Here is a 22,121-nt window from a genome sequence, read left to right on the forward strand (position 1 = left end):
GCAATAACAATCATCGGAGTCAGTGATGGTGCATGATTAGCTTTGAGAGAGACCAGTGTTGAAACACGAGTGACCTGGCAAAAAGCCAGTATTGATGCATGAGTAGCTGGGCAAGAAGTCAGTGTGTATACAAGAATGGTACGGCGAGAAGCCAGTTTTAATGAACGAGTGACCTGGCAAAAAGCCAGTGTTCATGCAAGAAATTTAGCAGTGTTGATGCATGGGTTACTGGGAAATAACCAGTGCCAGTGTTTATGCATGAGTGACTTGGCTAAAGCAAGTGTTAATGCATGATAAAAAGCCATTGTTGATGAAACGTGAGTGCACAAGAAGCCACTATATACGCATGAATAGGCGAGCAAGGAGTTTTAGTGGACATAGAAGTGAATAGATATAGCACTACCAGATGGATGAACTAAATTTCTACGTACAAAAAAATCACGCAAATCCTACAAAGCACAGTACCAGATGGATGAACTAAATTTCTACATACAAAAAAATCACGCAAATCCTACAAAGCACAGTACCAGATGGATGAACTAAATTTCTACATACAAATAATCACGCAAATCCTACAAAGCACAGTACCAGATGGATGAACTAAATTTCTACTTACAAATAATCACGCAAATCCTACAAAGCACAGCACCAGATGGATGAACTAAATTTCTACATACAAATAATCACGCGCAAATCCTACAAAGCACAGTACCAGACGGATGAACTAAAATCGACAAAGTACAAAAGAGAGATTTTAGGTGGAACTCAAAAGTTGCTTATTTTCCCCACCTTGAGTCAGGCACCCGTTAGAGCTGGGTGGATTCATGGGGGTCCTAAAAATCACGTAATTCAAAATCACAGTCTTCACCGCGATTTGAACCCGGGACTTCTCGGTACGAAGCAAAGCGCTTTACCACTCAGCCACCCCGTCCCGCTTGACAATACAAGTATCCCATAAATGCTATGAATCCCTGAAAGTATTAAACGTGAGAACCATTGGCGAAACACTTCCTCGTACATCATTCGTAATGCAACAACTCTGGGTAAATTATATTTACTACAATTCTTATTTCTGTGTGCCTTGAATTATCTCCTAATGGCCTGGCGAAGAACTAATGTGTGGAGCATTCTTTTCTAGCAGATTGTCAAACATTGGGTTGTTGTTTTTTTTTTACTTCTGCTGCGGCAGACGTCTAACGAGACAGGAAGTCGGATATGAAGATGGATGGTACACATTGTTGTCTGTATGTTATATCGCTAGTGATATGCAGGTATGATAACAGATGGATATAGTAAACAGAAGGTAGAGACAATAAGATGGCATTACAATGGCATTACAATGGCATTATATGTCATTACTATGGCATTACTATGTCATTTCTATTCTCATATTTCTATGACTTTTTACTACAGTGTTTCTCAAACTGTGTTCCGCTGAACCCTGGTGTTCCTCGAGGCCTGAATAGTGGTTCCACCAGCTACTGAAATTATTAACAAGTAGGCCAACACGTGACTTAATCTCTTAACAAAAAACAAAAAAAAAAAGCAAAGTGTTCCGCTAAATACTAAGAATGTTGGAAGTGTTCCGTTAAGGAAAATGTTTGGGAAGCACTGATTTACTACAAGGTATTGTTTGAGTAGGCCACGTGTTATTCCTTCAAGCCATTTTATGTACAAACTCATAGGGAATCATTCCCATAATCCTCTGTAGGTCAGCAGACGATTAGTCTAAATAAAACTGTTAATAATAGGACTGGAATGAAATTTGTTTTATTTTAACGCATCTCTTTCCTGCCAGTGCCAGAGAACGATCGTTAGTCATAATTGTACCAATAGTGTTCATGTTACTTGTAATAACATCCCCATTTAAAACATTGTAAAGCAAGCAAAATATAAATAAATGCTTGCAAATGCAAAGTATGAGGAAAAGAACTACACATTTACTGTCATATTTCTCAATGTTTTAATATTTTTTTCCTTTTCTATATGAAACACAATTCATTGATTACCACTTAATAATTTATTAATTGAATAATTTTTTTGACTGATTCTTTTGTTTGTTAAAAAAAGTTCGACATTCAGACCTTGTAATCTATAGGGCAGATGATGTAAAGGTCATCTGTTTCTTTGGAACACGGTTGACGATGTTGTCATGTAGCCAGCACAACAAGTGAAATTTAAAAAAAAAATATTTAAAAAAATTATCTTAGGGGAAGAACTCCAAATTGACAGCAATTTAATGTAAGACTTGACTTTCCTTTTCAATATCAAAGAAAATTTACTCCTAATTAATTAATTAATTGATGAATTTTTTTATTGATTCATATTTTGTTGGGGCAAAGTTTCAACTTGATCCGAGAATGGGAAGAGGTAGAAACAACATGTACAAAATTTGTACCCAGACAGACATACAGACGGATGGAGTTGATAAAAGCTTTCTAGTAATTAATGTTTAAAAATGATCTTTTGTTTATAACTCTACATATTATTGCTATTTCTTGAGACACTTTATACATTACTCCATTAAAACACTGATAGTATCATAAATATGCACCACCTTGAAGAGAAAATGGAAATAGTTATGTAGAAATAGAACTAGCAGATGTCTGTTCTGTTGTCAGTGTCGGGGTGGATGGATCTGATAGCGATAATTAGACATTCGTGTCAGTGCAAGGGTCAGAAGTGGTGGCGCTCAGGGTTACTTACTCCTATGTTGGGGTAGTCTCCCTTTGTAGAGTCATTGAGAATAGTTAGTTTCTTCAACACTGCATAATTTGACTGAGTGATCACATCCAGTTCTTGTATGAAGTGGATTTCATAGGTAGCTCTTATTAAATGGTCACACAGATTGATACGACACACTAAATCTTTCTCTCTATCTCTCTTTCTCCTTTTCTCTCTATCTCTCTCTCCCTCCCTTTTATATCTTTTTATCTCTTTTTCTTTCTTTTATCTCTTTTTCCTTGTTCTTTCTATCTCTCTCTTTCTCCTTCTCTTTTTTTCTCTCTTTTTGTCATCAAGGGTGCAGAGGGCTTTGCACTCAGGTTTTGTGCCTCCTCTTACAAACACAAACACACCAACACACACACACACACACCAACACACACACCAACAAATACACCAACACACACACATTAACAAAGTGTTTAGTTTGAAACAAAGATAACAAAACAAATGTGAAAAGTGTAACTTGTCATTGTCCAAAGATACCAGAATGACTTGAAAGACAAAGAGTCTATGTCTGGAGTTATTTAAGTGACAGTGAAGGATTATCTAAGAATAGCATCCAAAAAAAACAAACAAACAAACAAACAAACAAACAAAAAAAAAAAGATGCACTTATCAACATCAGAAACATTTTGATTATAGAAGATTGACACTTTCGTAGTCACAGGCTCATAGAAAATAGCTGGCAGCAGAGAAACAAAGACAAGCCAAAATAAAGTTCAAAGTCAATGTAGACAATACAGCAATAAATCATGTCTATCTGTGCTGCCCTTTCCAAATAAACATCGGACTCCACAGCCACTTCGAGTTCATTGGAAATAACACACTTCTCATTTTCGACCAGTTGGAGCTTCAATATTGTATTTTCAGAAATCAAAAAGCAAAAAAAAAAAACAACTTTAAAAAAGCTTATCTACCGGGAGGGGGGGGGAACTGTGTATTTATAGCCACATATCAATACTATAAGACTTATTTCCCTTAGTCAAAATCAAACTATATTAAATTGTCATTAACAGTTAATAATTGTGCAAAATTTCAAACTTGATCTGAGAATGGGAAGAGAGAGAGAGAGATCACGCGGTGCAGAGACAAGCTTTTGTCAAAACAACAACACTAAACCAATTAACATAGTTATCACCTCAAGCCTAGGCCTACTTGTTACTTAAAGATCTTCCATCTACAAATGATTTTTTTTTCCCAGATGTATTACTAGCATTAAAACAGCCCAAATCTCTAAAAAAAAAAATAGATGCATGACGCATAGGACGTAATCATCTCCTTTTTTTTGGGGGGGGGGGGGAATAACGTATGTATTATATAAGATAAGATAAGATTGACCTATACTGTTATGACCATACGGTGAAGAAATATGTTTCTTCCCAGAGAAATGTTGCGTGAAAAAATGTAAAACGTGTATAGCAGGCTGATTTAAGCATACGAGAACATAATAAGCATGTTTTGCGCATGCGTGAATGTCACATGGTTCATCGCTTTTAAGGCTCTCTGGGCGACATAAATTGTACAAAAGTCTTTTCCTTAGCTTTATAGCTGGCGAATACAACGTAATAGCGAGGTTTGTAGCTAGGCTTACAAACCAGAGACTGTTTTGACCTCCCTGATGCAATGTTCCAGTCTCCTCACTTTCACACATGCAAAAAAACGCATACACACAATTTACAAACGCCTGTCTACACAGACATGGTCACACGAATACAGACGGGTACACAATTGTATGGTCTTGCAAAACACACATACACAAGTGCAAACACGTGTATACTCACGCAAACACACACACACACGATATGAACACGCATACACACTTGCATAGAAATCTCTCTCACACATGTTCAGTTTTTCCCCCCTCTCTCAAAATGCTGAGCGCCACTAGGCGTTGCTCGAGCACTCACCCCCGCGCGTGCGCCCCCCGCGAGTGTCCCTAAAAACAACACACTGAAAGACGGCACCTCCTGTGTAGAACAAACATGCGGGGAAAAGGGCGCCGTGGAGCAAAAGGGCGGCTGGGAGGGGGGGGAGAGGGTAGACGAGGCAGAGGAACGCTCTTAGGGTCTACATGGATGGAAAGGTAGACACCAAAAGACGAGGAAGAATACCTAGGCGCGCGCATTTCATGGGTGAGTACAGGAGTCGTACAAAAAATATAGCGGAGGGGGGGGGGGGTAAGCGTTGTGAGTATGTGGTGGGAAAAAAAAGATGGGGTGGGGGTTCAAAAATTATGGGATAGCAATCGGGAGCCACAGACTTCGAATGAAATCAAAACCACATTTCTAAACAAACATGTCTGAAGGAAGAAGAACAAAAAAAAATTTTGAAAGATGAACAGATGTTGGAACATTTTTAGTCTTTTGGTCAGCACGTGACTTGTAGGTCTAGCAGAGGCGGAGCCAACAAATGTCTGATCTTAAATACATTGGCCTGTAGAATAAAAAATCTACTGTGATAGAATTAATTTTGTTAAAACATAGCCACAGAGTTTTTCTAAAAGGGTGCAAAAATCATTCAAGTAATGTGTCCACATGTGACTATCAGGTCTATCAGAGGCGGAGACAAAAAATGTCTGTTCTAAATACATTGGTCTGAAGAAGAAAAAATCTACTTTGATAAAATTAATCTGTTAAAATATAACCACTGGGTTTTTCTACAAGGGTGCAAAAGTTATTCGAATAAAACTTCAGCATGTGACTTGTATGTCTACCAGAGGCGGAGCCAACAAATGTCTATTCTTAATTACATTAGTCTGAAGAAGAAAAAAATCTACATTGATAAAATTAATTTGTTAAAAATATAACCACACATTTTTTCTAAAGGAGTGCAAAGTTCATTCAAAAAATGTGTCAAAAGAAAAAGCCCAAACTGAGAAATAGTTCAATCATTTTGTTTCACAGTCTTACTTACCACAAAAAGAATTTCCCAGTAAGAAGTTACAGCCAGACCTGGTCGATAAGTGAAAGTGCTTATTTTAAGTGTAAAGCTATCCACTATATAGAATCTATTTCTCCTTTGTAAAGCTGAAGTTGATCTATCATTTCTCATTCTATGTATTTCTTGTAAAGCTTTATCATTGCAAGGAGTCTTTCCAGTCAGCTTTCAACAATCAGATTCTTCTATTAACAATCCATCTCATAATTTTTACATAAGACGATGCGCAAAATTATCATGTACATCTATTTATTTATTCACATCGGTGCTGACCAGATCTAGAATAAACATTTGAGTCAAGTAAGAGCGGGAATTCCCTATAAAGGTCTTCCAGTCACCGTCAAAGCATAAGCCAAATTACAATTTTAAATGATTTTGCGTATAAGAGATATAGCGGTTAAACCATTCACTGTGTTGCCAGATAGGTAGTTATTTTGTTTTTGAAGCTATACATAAAGTGTCTAATTTGTAGAAAAATCGTTAGAACGGTTTTCTAGTTAGTATTTACCCGACTTTTTGACCTCATGAAGAGTTTGCAAGCAAGAGGAATGGTGGTGTAAAAATTTGTTTGTAAATGGGTATACCGTGGGAGTGATATTCAACACAATGTGACAAATGATGAGGTAGACGAAATATTCATCATTAAAAAGGTTATTAGTGTTTTGCATAATATTTGATCCAAGTAAATTGAAAAACTCTGCGGCTATTCTTTAATCTTGTGATGAGTGTTAGAGATGATATCCTTTGATTATTTTTGTAATATAGACAAAACTGTTTAGGCTTCAGCGATAAGTATCAACAAAAACAATAATGGAAAAACAAACATCAGCCAAACAACGAACAAAGAGAAACATTTTAATTAGGGGTTACTGGATAGCGAAATTTATTTTTTTTATTTTTGCTTTAACTTAATAACTATTGTTATATTATATCATATGACAACTCAATAATAAAAAATATATATTGAATGTTGTCTAATGTTTCCGGGTTGCCATGGTAACGGCAGCCATCTTGAAAATAAACAAAAATTAGTTCATATAGGAAAATTCTAAAATTTTTCAAAATAGATAAATTTCAAAGCTAAAAATAATTACACCTTAAAGTATAAAGGTGGCTGGAAGGAGCTAGCTAGATTTTATACATTTTCCCTTAGTATTGTGCATTTTATGATTTTTAAAAAAAAAAGGTTCATCCACAAAAGATCATATATTAAAAACTTCTTCAGCTAAAGTCATTAAAACTAGCTGATTCTCTGTATTATTTATCTCTGAATATGTGTACCAAATTTGACACATTTATCTCTATTAGTTCTAGAGATTTTAGAAATATGTTACAGTGGGGGGTCACGAAAAATGCATTCACTCAAAAACAGTGAATTTGTATTAAGAAAAATATGGAAAATAGTGTTCACCACGCATCATTAAAATGCTTTTTTTTCAATAAAAAATGCTATTTTTTAGAAAATTTTTGGTGCCAGTTTGTAAAATACATGTCCACCTATTTAATTACACCAAAATTGAAAAATCGATTTTTTTACCCAAAATCGGATCCAGTAACCCCTTAAAAAAAATACTTATTCAAAAGACAATATCTCCTTTCTACAACTTATAGAGAGATTGTTCTTCTCTTAATAAAAACAAAATGAATGTTAGATTAACTCTTTCTTTCCTAACTGACGATACCAGCGTTGATTTCATCAGAATGTGGTAAATAATTACGGAGAGAAAGAGTTAAAAAAAAACAATGGAATATTTTTTTTTCTAAGCCTGTTCATTGCTGTTGGCGGCCGTTGACTTGTAGCACCAGACTTCTGGCAGACAACCAAATCGTTATAGGCGTATAAAATCTTAACTTATAAAACTTAAAATAACTTGAATAGCTTCTTTATGAACAATGCTAAATACAATTTTTTATTACAATATAAACAAAGTCAACTTGAAATGGACAAATCTTAACTCACTACAAAAACACGTCTTTTCAATCTGGCGTTCTGGAGTTGTCTGTCCTAACTAAGACCGCTGATGAAAATGCCGTTTATCTTTCATCATTCACAGCCGTTCGCTAGCTTCTTCCAACCGTCACCATAGAAACACACATACACTCCATAGCACCCTTCTCTTTCCCCACCCCCGAGAAAGAAGCGAATGTATATATCTATTACACTTTATAATATGCTAGGACAAATTTGTACAATTACTCCTTCTTCCCTAGCGCTATAAGAGCATGGAATGGGTTGCCTGAGCCAGACAGGAAAACCAGTGACTTAGTAGAATTTAAGCCATCGGTTAACATGCATGACGCGTAGGACGTAATCATCTTCTTCTTTTTTTTTTAAAGTAACGTCTGTATTTTATAAGATAAGATAAGAAGATAATCCAATGCTAGGCCTTTAGATCTAGAGTTAGAAGACGGACACAAATTGAAGCCAACAGTCAAAGAGAAAACAAGAAGGAGAAAGAAAACAAACAGATAATCGAAGAGATAAACAAAGAAAAAAAAATCAAAGAGGTGGTGAAACAAAGAGACAAATAAAACAAAATATAAACAAAGAGACAAATAAAACAAAGATATAAACAAAGAGAAAGACCTCTCTAAAATGATTTTCTTTAGCAGCATGAGAAATAGTTTAAAAACAGAATTTAATCAAGAACCTTCCCACCAAAAGTGAGATTCTTGTCGGTACATTCCATCTTGCAGACTTTCATCGCTTATTCTTAACTTTCAAATTATCAAACAAATCTAGCAAATGGGGGAAGTCGCACTTGGAGAACGGTTTCTCTAATAGGAAAAAAAAATCTTAGCGTCCGCATCACCAGTGACAACAGTCGACAGACTGACCTGACAATGTCATTGGCTGACAAGGCAGTGACACATGCCGTGAGGGCCAGTCGGTCGAAAGTAGAAGGAGAAGTTTTTTTTCCCAAAGTTTCGACATTCTTTAGGTCCCTGGAATTGAGAAAGTCAGGTGTTGGTCTCGAAGTGTTTGCCTTTTTATTTATGGCTCGCCTGACATAGTTGTCTGTCTGTCTTTTTGTTGGTCAGTGAATGAAGCAGCTGTTGAAACAAGTATTTCTAGCAATGCAAAGTTTCGAAGCCAACAAGATTGTGGAGCACTGATATTTCATCTGGATCTTTCTTGATCTGCAGGGAAGAACTTTTTTTGTTGATGACGCTGTTCTTGTAATTGTTCTTATAGTTGTTAATAATGTTGTTGTTTTAGTTGTTGATTTTGTTGTTGTTGATGTTGTTGTTATTGATGTTGTTGTTATTTATGTTGTTGTTTTAGTTATTGATTTTGTCGTTGTTGATGTTGTTGTTGATGTTGTTTTAGTTGTTGATTTTCTTGTTGTTGATTTTGTTGTTATTGATGTTATTGTTTTTGTTGTTGTTGATGTTGTTGTCATTGATGTTGTTGTTATTGATGTTGTTGTTTTAGTTGTTGATTTTGTCGTTGTTGATTTTGTTGTTGTTGATGTTGTTGTTATTGATTTTCTGGTTTTAGTTGTTGATTTTGTTGTTGTTGATGTTGTTGTTATTGATGTTGTCGTTGTTGATGTTGTTGTTGATATTGTTGTTTCGATGTTCTTCTTGTTTGTTTAGTTGTTGTCGATAGTGTTGATGCAGTTGTTATTGTTGATGTTGTTGTTGATATTGTTGTTTTTTTGATGCTCTTGTTGTTTGTTTAGTTGTTGTGGATAGTGTTGATGCAGTTGTTATTGTTGATGTTGTTGGGGATGCTTATTTTGTCGTTGTTGATGTTGTTGTTATTGACAACGTTGATGTTATGTTGCTGATTTTTTTTTTATGTTCTTGCCGTTATGGATGTTGTTGTTGTTGACAAAGTTGATGTTATTGTTGTTGATGTTGTCGTTGTTGTTTTTACTGTTATTCTCGTTGTCATTGTTGACAATGTTGATTTTGTTGCTGTTGTTGTTGGCCAATCTTTCTTTCTCTTTTTTCCTTTTTTTTAGCCGGTGATCCAGCCCCTCGCAAGCCAGTTTCCAGCTGGGCAGTCCGGACCCCTGGACACTTTCACATTCCGCTACTCCTTTCAACCAACCTGGTGGTCCGGGATTCCCATACCCAACCTCTTGCAAATGTCTCGCAATAATAATAATAATAATAAGTTTCAAAATAAATAACATGCATTGGAATTGGAAAATCTACATATTTTATGTGAATTACAATTTTTGTGTGCAAATTTCGTTTAGCTAACATGTCAACTAGATTTAACCATGTCTATGTAGGGTTAATTTTCTTTCTTATATGATTCAATGTGTCTCGAAAGACAATGGATGCGCCAATATAAATCACTGATTTGGATCCTCTTATTTAGGGCAGAATCTGATGAGCTAAACAAGCCAATTATGTATCAGAACATTGTCCGCAGCTCTTGCATGCGAATGCATTTGTTTAAGACTATCTGATAAGACACCTTTTTTTTCTCATTCACTTGGCTATGTCCGCTTCAGATCTTTTGCTCTAGTTGAGGTTCGAACCAGCACGCACAGTCACTCTTCAAGCTGTCCGATCCTAATCTATTTCCTCCCACAAACTTTCCTCTCAGAGCTTGATCGCAAACATCTATGTGGGTTAGTCTTGGGCGTCCCTTGGGTGTCAATCCCGCCGCAAGCTCAGCATAGAGGATTCCCTTAGGAAGTCGTCCGTCTGTCGTCCGTCTGTCATGGGGGTAACATGCCAAAGTCTTCTCTGTCTCAAAAGAGCATACATACTTTGCGTATCTTTCTGTGGTACTTACTATGTTAGAGAAACATCCAACTTGTTATATACTCTTACGATTATGTATACCGCATGCGTAATAACTAATTTCATCTTCACCTATTCTTTAGTCTGTTGGCACGCAAAATCTGTCGACCGTCATTCTCCATTCTTCTCTGTCTTTTGCCTTGGATAGAACCTCTTTCAATAGCAGGCCCGTTCATTCTTTTATGTTGTCTTCCCATCGCTTTCTCTGTCTGCCTCTTAATTTTTTCCTGATACTATTCCCTGAAGAAAGGTCCTTGCGAGCCCCGAAGACCTTGTAATATGGCTTAATAACTATACCCCCCCCCCAACTCTCATTTTTGATGTAGTATATATATGTGTCTGTGTTTCTATGGTGACGGTGGGAAAGAGGCTAGCTATGCAGTGTGAAAGATACGCGGCATTGTCCTCAGCAGTCTCAAGTAGGTCAGACGACTCCAGAACGCCAGCGTGAAAAGACGTGTTTTTGTAGTGAGTTAGATTTTGTTTAGAATACCATTTTATAATATTACCAAAGTCTAATACATTTATTTCATTTTACCTGAAGTTGATTTTGTTTATATTGTAATAAAAGTTCTATTTAGTTCATAAAGAAGTTATATAAGTTATTTCACGTTTTTACAAATAGAACACCCCTATAGTGGTTTAGTTGTCTAGCAGCTAATTGGTGCTTCAAGTCAACGACCGTCCACAACACCCCTACGCCACCTTAAATTACTTTACCACACCTTACTCCGCCATCCCCCCACTTACTTCAGCGTACCCCACCCCCTCATTATAATCATAAAGCTTTGCGAGAGTTTTTCACCTGTCTGTTTATAAATTTTGTTTCACGCTCTTGTCCTGCAACTTTTCCCACCCCGCACATGAATTTTTTTGTTAGGTGTTTAATTATAAGTCAACGCTCCCAATTAGTGTTTTTTTATTACTTACTACCTAAGCCTGTTAGTAAAAAAAAAAGTGAAGTACCACTTGTGACCTACAGGGCAGATGACGTGAAGGTCATCTTTTTCTATGGCCGACGGTTGACGAGGGTGTCATGTGGTCAGCTCATCGACCAACAGCCTTGACTTTTCCCCAACTAATGTCAGGTACCCATCAGAGTTGGGTCGACTCAGGGGTGTCCCAAAACTTATAAAATTCAAAATCTCTGTCTTTACCGAGAGTCGAACCCGAGAGTCTCGGTTCGAAAGCCAAGCGCCTTACCACTTAGCCACCCCGCCCCCATAGAGCATTCACCAAATCTATTTGTCCGTACTTCAACCATTAGTTAAATGATCATGTAATCACATCTTTGTAAGCATCGGGGAGCTGCTTCTGAGTTTGTGTGTAAAACAGAAACTCTCTTTGCAATCTTTTTTTTTTTTTTTTGTTTTCATTGCTTATATTAACGTTAATACATATTTTGGTTTACGTTTACGTTTCATTTCCGTTTTCGTTAACGCCTGCTATACAGGCACACAAAAATAACATATGTACTGAACAGGTTGAAAAGGAAAAAATATATATACTTGAAAGAGATACCAAGGGCAGATAATAAGAATGTTGCTAATAACTAAACATTTCAACATTTCAAACCCCCGTTGTCTCCCTTTTTTTCACAACTTTTTTTTTTAATGGAGTTTTCTGTTGGGCATGTGTTAATCTCCTGGGCGTACAAAGTGTTAATGAGGGTAGCTTTATAACTTCTTTCTAGAGCGGCGGTGTGTTTTGGAAAGATTTACTGTGCAGGGCGGGGGTTTAAAACTTTTTTTTTTTCTTGGGGTTCCAGGATGCGGAGAGGATTTTATTCCTGTTAATTAGATGTAAGCCAGTAAGTGTGTGTAGGTGTGTAAGTATTTCTAGGTAAGTATGTTAGTGTGTGTGAGAATGTAAGGTAGAGTCGATGTGTGAGAGAGTGTGGGCGTGTGGGACGGCATTTGAAAGCGTAAGTACGTCTTTTCTTTTCTTTTTCTATTTTGTTTTATTAACTGCATGTCAGTGTGTGTGTGTGTGTGTTTGACAGTATGTGTATGTGAGTATGTGTGTCTTTGAGTGTGTGTGTGTGTGTTTGACAGTATGTGTATGTGAGTATGTGTGTCTTTGAGTGTGTGTGTGTGTTTGACAGTATGTGTATGTGAGTATTGTGATGTTGCTAGTTCAGGCTGTCTTGAAGTCAACCAATTACTCTGCAATCGTTTGGGTGTAATTGTTCGGGTGTATTACGTGTAGTTGACCAACAACACAAACAAGAACTGGCACATCGATTGTAACAGGTGAAGAGATGTAGTCAACGATGATGAACAAGTTAATATATATTTATTATGATAAAAGGCCACAGTAGAAGTCTCTGTCACTAAACACGTCGTTACCCTGGAGTGTTCTAACGCTAACTGATTTTCCGGTCTCTAACCCAACATATCCCAAACGTCACTAGTCCCGTTCAATATGCGTCTACTATGGTGCGTCGCTAAATAACTAAAATAAGTACAAACAAAGTGCTCATGAGAATATAAATAAGAAAAGACAATTGATAACACTAGAAGTAGGAAACAATGTATTAATATTGATAAATGACCTGAAAAATAAAATTGGTAAACAATGGAAAGGTCCATTTAAGGTGATAAAACAAATTAGTGATGTGAATTATCAAATTGAAATAAATGGGAAAATTAAAACATATCACATAAATAATTTGAAACTGTATCATGATAGAGAAGATGAGTTGATACAAAACATTCAGGAGGAAATAGAAAATAAATTTTCAGAAAGAGAAGAATGCTTGATGATAATAACAAATGAAAATCATAATGAAAATGATATTAAGGAAATACCTGTAATAGAAACAAAAGAGAATCAAACTTGGCAAAAGATTAATCTTAATAATTTAACTAAGGAAATGTCAAAAGATATAACTAAAATAATACAGGAATACAAAGAAATTTTTTCCAGTATACCAGGAAAAACTAATATTATTAAACATGACATTAAAGTAACAGACACAAAACCTATCAAGCTTAAGCCATATAGAATACCGCTACATTTACAAGACAAAGTAAAGAAAGAAATAGACAATTTACTAGAATCAGGTATAATTGAACCATCAACATCTCCTTATGCTTCACCAATTGTGATAGCCAAAAAGAAGAATGGAGATATAAGGTTATGTATTGATTATAGGAAACTTAACAACATCACAGAATTTGACCCATATCCAATGCCAAATATAGAGGATATTTTACATAAATTAAATGGAGCAAAATTTTTTACTAAATTAGATTTAACTAAAGGTTATTGGCAAATACCTTTAACAGAAAATGCAAAACCTTACACAGCATTTGTAACACCATATGGTATTTTTCAATGGAATTATATGAGTTTTGGATTAGTAAATGCACCTGCCACATTTAATAGAATGATGAACATGATAATTGGAAACAAAGAAAATGTTATTTGCTATTTGGATGACATATGTATTTTTAATAATAGTTGGGAGGAACATTTGGTAGATGTAAAAGAAGTATTCAAAATAATAAAAGAAAGTGGACTTACAATTCAAGCAGAAAAAGTAGAAATAGGATTGGAGGAAATAATTTTCTTAGGACATAAAGTAAATAACAACATGATTAGCCCTATTGAAGATAACATAAAGAAAGTACTTAATATTGAAATACCTACAACAAAAAGACAAACTAAAAGTATATTGGGAATAGTAAATTATTACAGAAAGTTTATAAAAAACTTAGCAGAAATAGTGAATCCATTAAATGACTTACTTAAAAAAGGAAAACCTCAAAAAGTAGTTTGTAATGAGGAATGTGTGAAAGCTATTGACAGAATTAAAGATGTTTTTAGTCATGAACTAATATTAAGACTACCTGATAAAGACAAAATATTTTATGTCACAACTGATGCATCTGGTAATGCTATTGGTGGTTGTTTAATGCAGAACTATGATAACTTACATCCTATATTATATGTAAGCAGAAAATTGTCAGAGGCAGAAAAAAAAAAAATATAGTGTCATTGAAAGAGAAGCCTTAGCTGTAATATGGGTAATTACTAAGCTAGAGAGCTATTTAATAGGAAGGAAATTCATATTATTAACTGATCATAAACCTATTCAATATATACAGCAAAAGAGCATGAAAAACAGTCGTGTTTATAGATGGTTCTTAGCACTACAGGAGTATAAATTTGAAGTGAAAGCTATTAGTGGATCTGTGAATATTGTAGCTGATTTATTGTCTAGAATGACATTGAAGTGAAACAATTTTGTAAATAAACTATGATTATATTGAGTATGTAATATATATTAATATATTGACACCATTTATATGTTATGAAAAAGGGAGATAAGTAAATTTGATGTTAAGCATTTAAAAGTAAGTATGGATATATTTTTTTTTGTGTGAATCATTTCATATATCATTGACGAAAGTTAGTTCTATGGAAAAGGGTGAGTATAAAAGAAAAATGGACAAAAGCGTATAAAAGGGTGGTAAGAAAAAATGTATTGAATGTGTAAATAAAGTTTGTAATTGTTTTTTGAAATATTGTATTTTATCAGATTACTGCCAGTGAAGAACATTTGAGATGTGTAGGACATGCCCATAAGATGCCACATTTTCCTCCATGATGAACGGTGTACCAATGAAGATGATTTTGGAATGTTATGAACTGTTATGAACATTGAATATGAGGAACTGTCAAGATGAAGATGTCAAGATGAAGATGTCAAGATTTTATGTTTGTGGTCTTCCCCTTAAATTGAAAATGCCCTTGTAAGACTTGACAGTAGTGGAAAAATATTGACATATTTTTTTTTCAAGGGGGGGAGGAATCTGTTAGACACCTTATTTATATAGGTTAGTTATTTTAGTTATTTAGCGACGCACCATAGTAGACGCATATTGAACGGGACTAGTGACGTTTGGGATATGTTGGGTTAGAGACCGGAAAATCAGTTAGCGATAGAACACTCCAGGGTAACGACGTGTTTAGTGACAGAGACTTCTACTGTGGCCTTTTATCATAATAAATATATATTAACTTGTTCATCATCGTTGACTACATCTCTTCACCTGTTACAATTGATGTGCCAGTTCTTGTTTGTGTTGTTGGTCAACTACACGTAATACACCCGAACAATTACACCCAAACGATTGCAGAGTAATTGGTTGACTTCAAGACAGCCTGAACTAGCAACATCACAGTATGTGTGTCTTTGAGTGTGTGTGTGTGTGTGTGTTTGACAGTATGTGTATGTGAGTATGTTTGTCTTTGAGTGTGCGTGTGTGTGTGTGTGTGTGAATGGCAATTTCTTCATTAACATGGATGAAAGTAATAAGGTTAGACAGTACCACGCTCCAGGACCGGACTTAGATAATTGGACCAAAATTGGAGGCCCCAAATGATATAGAAAAATATAACAAAGCAACATAAAAAAATAATAATAAATAAAATACAATTGCACACTTTATTTAATATCTAATGTACTCCAATAACATTGTGCACAAATTCAGCTTTTCTTTAAAAAAAAAATTAAATAAAAAAAATGTAGCGCCCCTCCACCAATCGGAGTCCCTAAGCGGCTGCCTCATGCCGTAGAGGCACAGTCTTACTATTGTACTCATCACCGGAGATCTGAAATTTTATTTCCTTGAGCTTAAGTTTCAAGTGCTCACTTCTCACTATCAGTTCCCACAAAATCTTTTTTTTTAAAAACGTTTCCACGTGCAGTTATTGTGACGTCACATCCTCTCAACATCGAACTCTTCCATAGAGAGACCTTTTTAAAAACAACATTCCACATCCCAGGGGCCTTCACTAAAAAATCCTTCTCAGGGCCTCCATCTACTTCAATCCGGCCCTGTTTAAGACACTCCAGGTCACTGAGCCTGACACATAAAGCCCTCATCAGCTGTCGGTCATACACACACAGACGCGCACCCCCCCCCCGGTCCCTCCCCCCCCCCACCCCCCACCCCCCCGTAAGGTTTGAAAGGCGTAAAGTACTTTAATTTTGTGTGTGTGTGTGTGGTCTTATGAAATATGGTTAGTGATTGGTACACGTCATGTAGTGAAAGCCTAGAGCCCTGACCAATATAAACCTCGCACTTCGAACGTGACGCAGACATTTATGTGTCCTCAGTAAACTTAAATGTCTGGGAAACTGGTTTTACACGCGCGCGGGGTCTGTCTCTTCAAGAGCAGACATTCGAGTTTTTTTTTTAATGCGGGATATGCGTCCGTTGTTTTTGCTGCGTGAGCAGTACGTTTTATTGTCGACACGCGAGATGAGAGTACTCATACATGTGGTCTACACGCAAGGTGGAGGGCTAGGGGTTAGGATCCAAGAAGGGGGATTTGAACTATTGCCCTTGCGTGGTGTCGAGACCTTATCTCAAAAGTGTTGGATAAGAGTATTTTAATGATCACTTGATATTAAGATATAGAGTCAAATGACCACTTGATAGTAAGATATAGAGTCAAATGGCCACTTGATAGTAAGATATTAAGTCAAATGACCACTTGATAGTAAGATGTAGAGTCAAATGGCCACTTGATAGTAAGATGTAGAGTCAAATGACCACTTGATAGTAAGATGTAGAGTCAAATGGCCACTTGATAGTAAGATGTAGAGTCAAATGACCACTTGATAGTAAGATGTAGAGTCAAATGACCACTTGATAGTAAGATGTAGAGTCAAATGACCACTCGATAGTAAGATGTAGAGTCAAATGACCACTTGATAGTAAGATATAGAGTCAAATGACCACTTGATAGTAAGATATAGAGTCAAATGGCCACTTGATAGTAAGATATAGAGTCAAATGGCCACTTGATAGTAAGATATAGAGTCAAATGGCCACTTGATAGTAAGATATTAAGTCAAATGACCACTTGATAGTAAGATATAGAGTCAAATGACCACTTGATAGTAAGATGTAGAGTCAAATGACCACTTGATAGTAAGATATAGAGTCAAATGACCACTTGATAGTAAGATATAGAGTCAAATGACCACTTGATAGTAAGATATAGAGTCAAATGACCACTTGATAGTAAGATATAGAGTTTCATAAAATAATCTCTATGACATCTTCACAGGCTAGATAAACTTAATTTGTAGAAACAGATATAGAGTGAAGAACGGGGAAAAGTTTTTATAATGTTACATGATCTAAGGGAGGCTACACTATTTTATATACATAATATATATATACCTTTATGTCTTTTAATTTCGTTTTAAATTTTATATTGATATATATTTTTTAATTCGGTAAGAAAACAAAAACTAAGTAAGTAAAAAAAAAATGTTTTTACTATTTAAAACAAAAATGGCAAAATAGTTTCACCGGTATGGCTATGGAAACTGGATAGCAGCACAATTATTGATGAAAATTTAATGTAACTTTGTTACATGAATTATCACTAATAACTAACCTGATCAAATACATTTTTCGCATTCATAGCATTTGAAGAGAAAAATACAACATGTATGCTAATGGACCTTTTACAAGACGGGAAAAAATTAGTGATTTTCATTTATTTAATATATGGTCTCCTAGGTGAGAAAATAACTAAAATTACTTTTAATTAAATACAAAAGTTACACTTTAGTCCTCAAGTTAAATAATGACAAGATTAAATACTATAAACACACACTAAGACATCGTTTTATGAATGGAGTTATAAAAGTAGACGTGACATTATGTTTAAACGTATTGCGTATTACTTCCTCTTCTATGTATGCATATACTTGTTAATTAGTATTGAAGTATCAATGCAACTAATAACTATAATTAGTCTCTTCAACTTAAAAGAAGGAACGAGAGTAATATTTTAAACTTTCTTGGCTATTTTTAGCCACCAAAGGGAATTCCCTGTAAACAACATGCTTACACATCTCTTGGGACTGTGGCGCGTACATTGCTTGACAAGCCCTAATTATTATCATTCTACTAACACGTAAATATGTTCAATGTTAGTAAAGTCCCTCTTTTAAGACCTTGTGGTCTATAGGGCAGATCATCTGTTTCTGTGGCCTACGGTTAACGAGGGTATCATGTGGCCAGCACAACGACCAACCGCCTTTACTTTTCTCCAACTAATATCAGGTACCCACTCAAAATCTACTCGTCAAATTTTAGGTTTCACCCATGAATTCTCGAGCTAATTAGAGGAATTGTAAATAAGACAACACGCACAAAGTTTAACACAGTGACCTACAAAGAAAAAGGCCCAAAAGAATAATAACCAAGCTCAAATCTGGACCGAAAGCTTCACCTTGGCCTCCTTGAAGAACGCTAACCCAGTCTGTACTCGTGTAACCCCGGAACAGCTTCTGGTCTAGAGAGTACATAGCTTAGAGTTTCACTTCAGAGTTTCAGGCGTCTCGGGACAAGACGAAAGATTTTTGTCACGCACGGTGTGTAATTTGTATAGACACTGTTTTTTTTTTACAATCCTTATATCAGCTCACTCTGTCTGGCTGGCTGGTACAAATTTGGAACACGTTATTTCTCCCACACCCAATCTGGGATTGTGTTGAAACTTTACACAATTATTTAATTTACCAAACAAAACATAAATCAGTATTTTTTAAACCATTTCGTCCATTAAATATAGATAATTAATACATTCGACATTATTGAGATATAAAGTTGTAAATGTGGAGTTCTTTCCCTTAGATATTCTCAGACTTTTTCAAAAAGTATTTTTTTTTAACGAGCCAAAGAATTAGAGGCAATGTGATTGAAACCTGATTGTCTTCTGGACATGTTCTTGTGCATTAAGACTGTCAGTGAGTCTGTCAGTAATCGCCGCACTACTTCACATTGTTGTGATATTTGTACCGCCCCAGACCACCGTGGCGATCAGGCCCCTCCAAACTCCTGCCTACCGCGCAGTATGAAGCTGCCACGATGCGGCCCGTAATAGACTTGGTAAATTTATATGACTCCCATGCTGGCTGTAAGAAGCTGCGCACCTCTGGACTAGAACATAAGTACAAATTACTGATTCAAAATTTATTCATTAATTCGTCATAAAAGTTCAGTAACCCAGCAAAGATACGCGAGGGCCCTGGTTCTTCAAAATAATGGTGTCCATTTCTCCTCTAGATTGAGTGTGACAAAACCCAGGTCGATTCAATCCAATGCAAGTATAACCTTTTATAAGTAAATGCTCTTTATATTCAATTCAATAAAGACCTCTTATAAGTCATGAACCTTATACAGTTAATGCTCGTAAGTTCACATAATACATGGATGCAGCACAAACACACGCATACATGTAAAGTCCTCAAACTAATAAGGGCTCAAAAAAAAAAAAAAGAGGTTCAATGTGCAGATGCAGTGAACTCCCCTCCCCCTATCGTCTCATGATTGCTTCGCCACTGTATACTAAAAAATAAATGCCAATAGAGTTACGGTTCTTGCAGTACGTCCTAAAAGCACTGGTCAGTTCTGTTTATAATTAGGAGCGGGGACAAGGAGGTGGGCAGAGGTGGTCACTGCACTCACCTTGCAAATACTGGACACAGTCCACGTCAGTGGCGTACTCGCCCGGAAAGTTTGGGGAGTAGAATTCCTGAATGCGCCAGTTTCCATAGGTGAAGTTCCAGCAGCTAGGGTGAATCTCGTCATTGATCATAGGTGGCGGCCCGATACTCAAAGAGGGGGTCGAATCTGAAGACAATAAAAAATGAATATTATTGAGAATCATTTTGAGAATGAATTGTCTATGTGTTTTGATGAGGACAAAACATTTCATTCCATTCTTTAAATTTTAAATTATCAGATACTTATGTAAAAAAAAAATTCTTGTTCCATTTGCAAGGACAAAGTCATATAAGATATATTTTTACATACGCATTTCAGCATGAAGTAAGCTGCCAAACGTATGCATTGACTTTTTCAAAACCAAGCGATTTAAACTGTTTTTAAAAACATTCTGAGTTTCCCCCATTGTGAAGATATTCAGTATTATATAAACACAAGTGGCCCACTTTTTTTAAAGCGTCGCCAGCCATAGAGGTTTAAAAAAACATAGCTTCCTTCAGATAAAACAAAAATCTCGTTTTTCCCATTTACCACATGTGGATCCCGCCAGAGTCATCCATCTTTCTTTAACCGGTTCATCATTTTGCGTTTCGTTCTTTATGATTAGATCCATACTTTTATTTACTCGTTTCGTCATATTAATTACTAAATTTAAAAAAACTCTAAAATTTTTATCAAAAATGGAAGTATTTTTACGAAACTAATAATACGAAATATTTGTGTTTTTACTATATCTAGCTTCTGTTCATTAAGCGAGTGAATAGTTGAAGAGCCTCCATCGTGATCTGCGGTTCTCAACCTTTTAAGCTTGGCGACCCCTTTTTACAATCCCCCCCCCCATCCTCTGCCGCGACCCACCTCACACACACACATACAGCAATAGAAGAATAGACAAAAATTATCCATTTTTTCGATGGTCTTAGGCGACCCCTGGCAAATTGTCAATCGACCCCCAAGGTGGTCGCGACCCACAGGTTGAGAACCCCTGATCGTGATCAAAGTGGAGCACAATCTCATTTTCATTCAGAGTATACGTAGATGATCTTTGAATTTAAGATTTGCCATGAAACAAACAAAAATTAAAATAAAAACTTGAACAAATAAACACAAAAATAAACACCTTTAGTTAGAGAGATTTAATTTTCTTTGTTTTTTTTTTAGACGTCTGAATGTAGCATAAGCTTTATATTTTTAAAACAGATGGCTGTCTGGTCGGGAGGCGTGCGCTCTGGGATGTCTTCTCGATGGTCCTGGGTTTGAACCCTGCCTTCCTCCATCCCAAGCCAGGAGGTTTGGGCTAGGATGCAATAATCTTCAACTCTGAAGGAACTCAAAATGTCAAAGACGCTAATTTAAACTTCAGTTAAGCCAACTAAAATTTAAAAAAAATGACAGAAGAAAAAGTCTTGTCAAGACAGATAACTTAGAAGTCGTGTCCAGTTTCAATAAATACAGGTCCTGGTCTGTGGTCTTTTCATTCCGTTTGTCCGCAGAGAATGGAGGAATCGGCAATTTAATTTTCAACCTTTTCTGACACCATTTTTTTTTTGTGGTTAGTTTTGGTTCAAATATGAACAGGGTAGTGGCCTTGTTCTTGAAAAATAATAGCAGACATTTTCCTCCTGTTTTCATTTCGATTTGCTATTTACACCACTGCCAAATATTTAAGTCTCTCGACTAATTTAGATGTATAGAAAATTAGACGTACTAGGACTAGGAGTTACAACTTTCCTAAGATTTACAACTTTCCTAAGATTTACAACTTCCCTAAGATTTACAACTTTCTTACGATTTACAACTTTTCTAAGATTTACAACTTTCCTAAGATTTACAACTTTCCTAAGATTTACAACTTTCCTAAGATTTACAACTTTCCTAAGATTTACAACTTTCCTAAGATTTACAACTTTCCTGATTCATGTAACTTTAGGTCTACAGAGTTTCAAACACCTACAACTTTTCTAAGACCTCCAAGTTCTCTAGAACCTACAACTTCTCTAAGACCTCCAAGTTCTCTAGAACCTACAACTTCTCTAAGACCTACAACAAAAAGTATTTCAGATCGTCAATGTTATTCAAGACCTACAAAATCGTCTACATAAGAACTACAAAGCTCTCAGAATTCCAGGATCAAAATAGCCAGAA

The 22,121-nt window shown here is 35.9% G+C and overlaps 1 protein-coding gene across 2 annotated transcripts in view; it reads right to left on the bottom strand.

Moving 5' to 3' along the window:
- Positions 1 to 20,098, bottom strand: part of LOC106053050 (neuropilin and tolloid-like protein 2) — a 58,943-nt gene extending 38,845 nt beyond the window's left edge. For both annotated transcript variants that reach the window (XM_056036149.1, XM_056036148.1), the window contains exon 1: positions 19,938 to 20,098. In XM_056036149.1, the coding sequence (XP_055892124.1) occupies positions 19,938 to 20,067 (130 nt within the window). In that variant the 5' untranslated portion in view covers positions 20,068 to 20,098. The remainder of the gene's footprint in view (positions 1 to 19,937) is intronic.
- Between the last annotated feature and the right edge of the window lie 2,023 nt (positions 20,099 to 22,121).

The sequence above is a fragment of the Biomphalaria glabrata genome, chromosome 7 (assembly GCF_947242115.1).
Source record: "Biomphalaria glabrata chromosome 7, xgBioGlab47.1, whole genome shotgun sequence".
Taxonomy (NCBI): domain Eukaryota; kingdom Metazoa; phylum Mollusca; class Gastropoda; family Planorbidae; genus Biomphalaria; species Biomphalaria glabrata.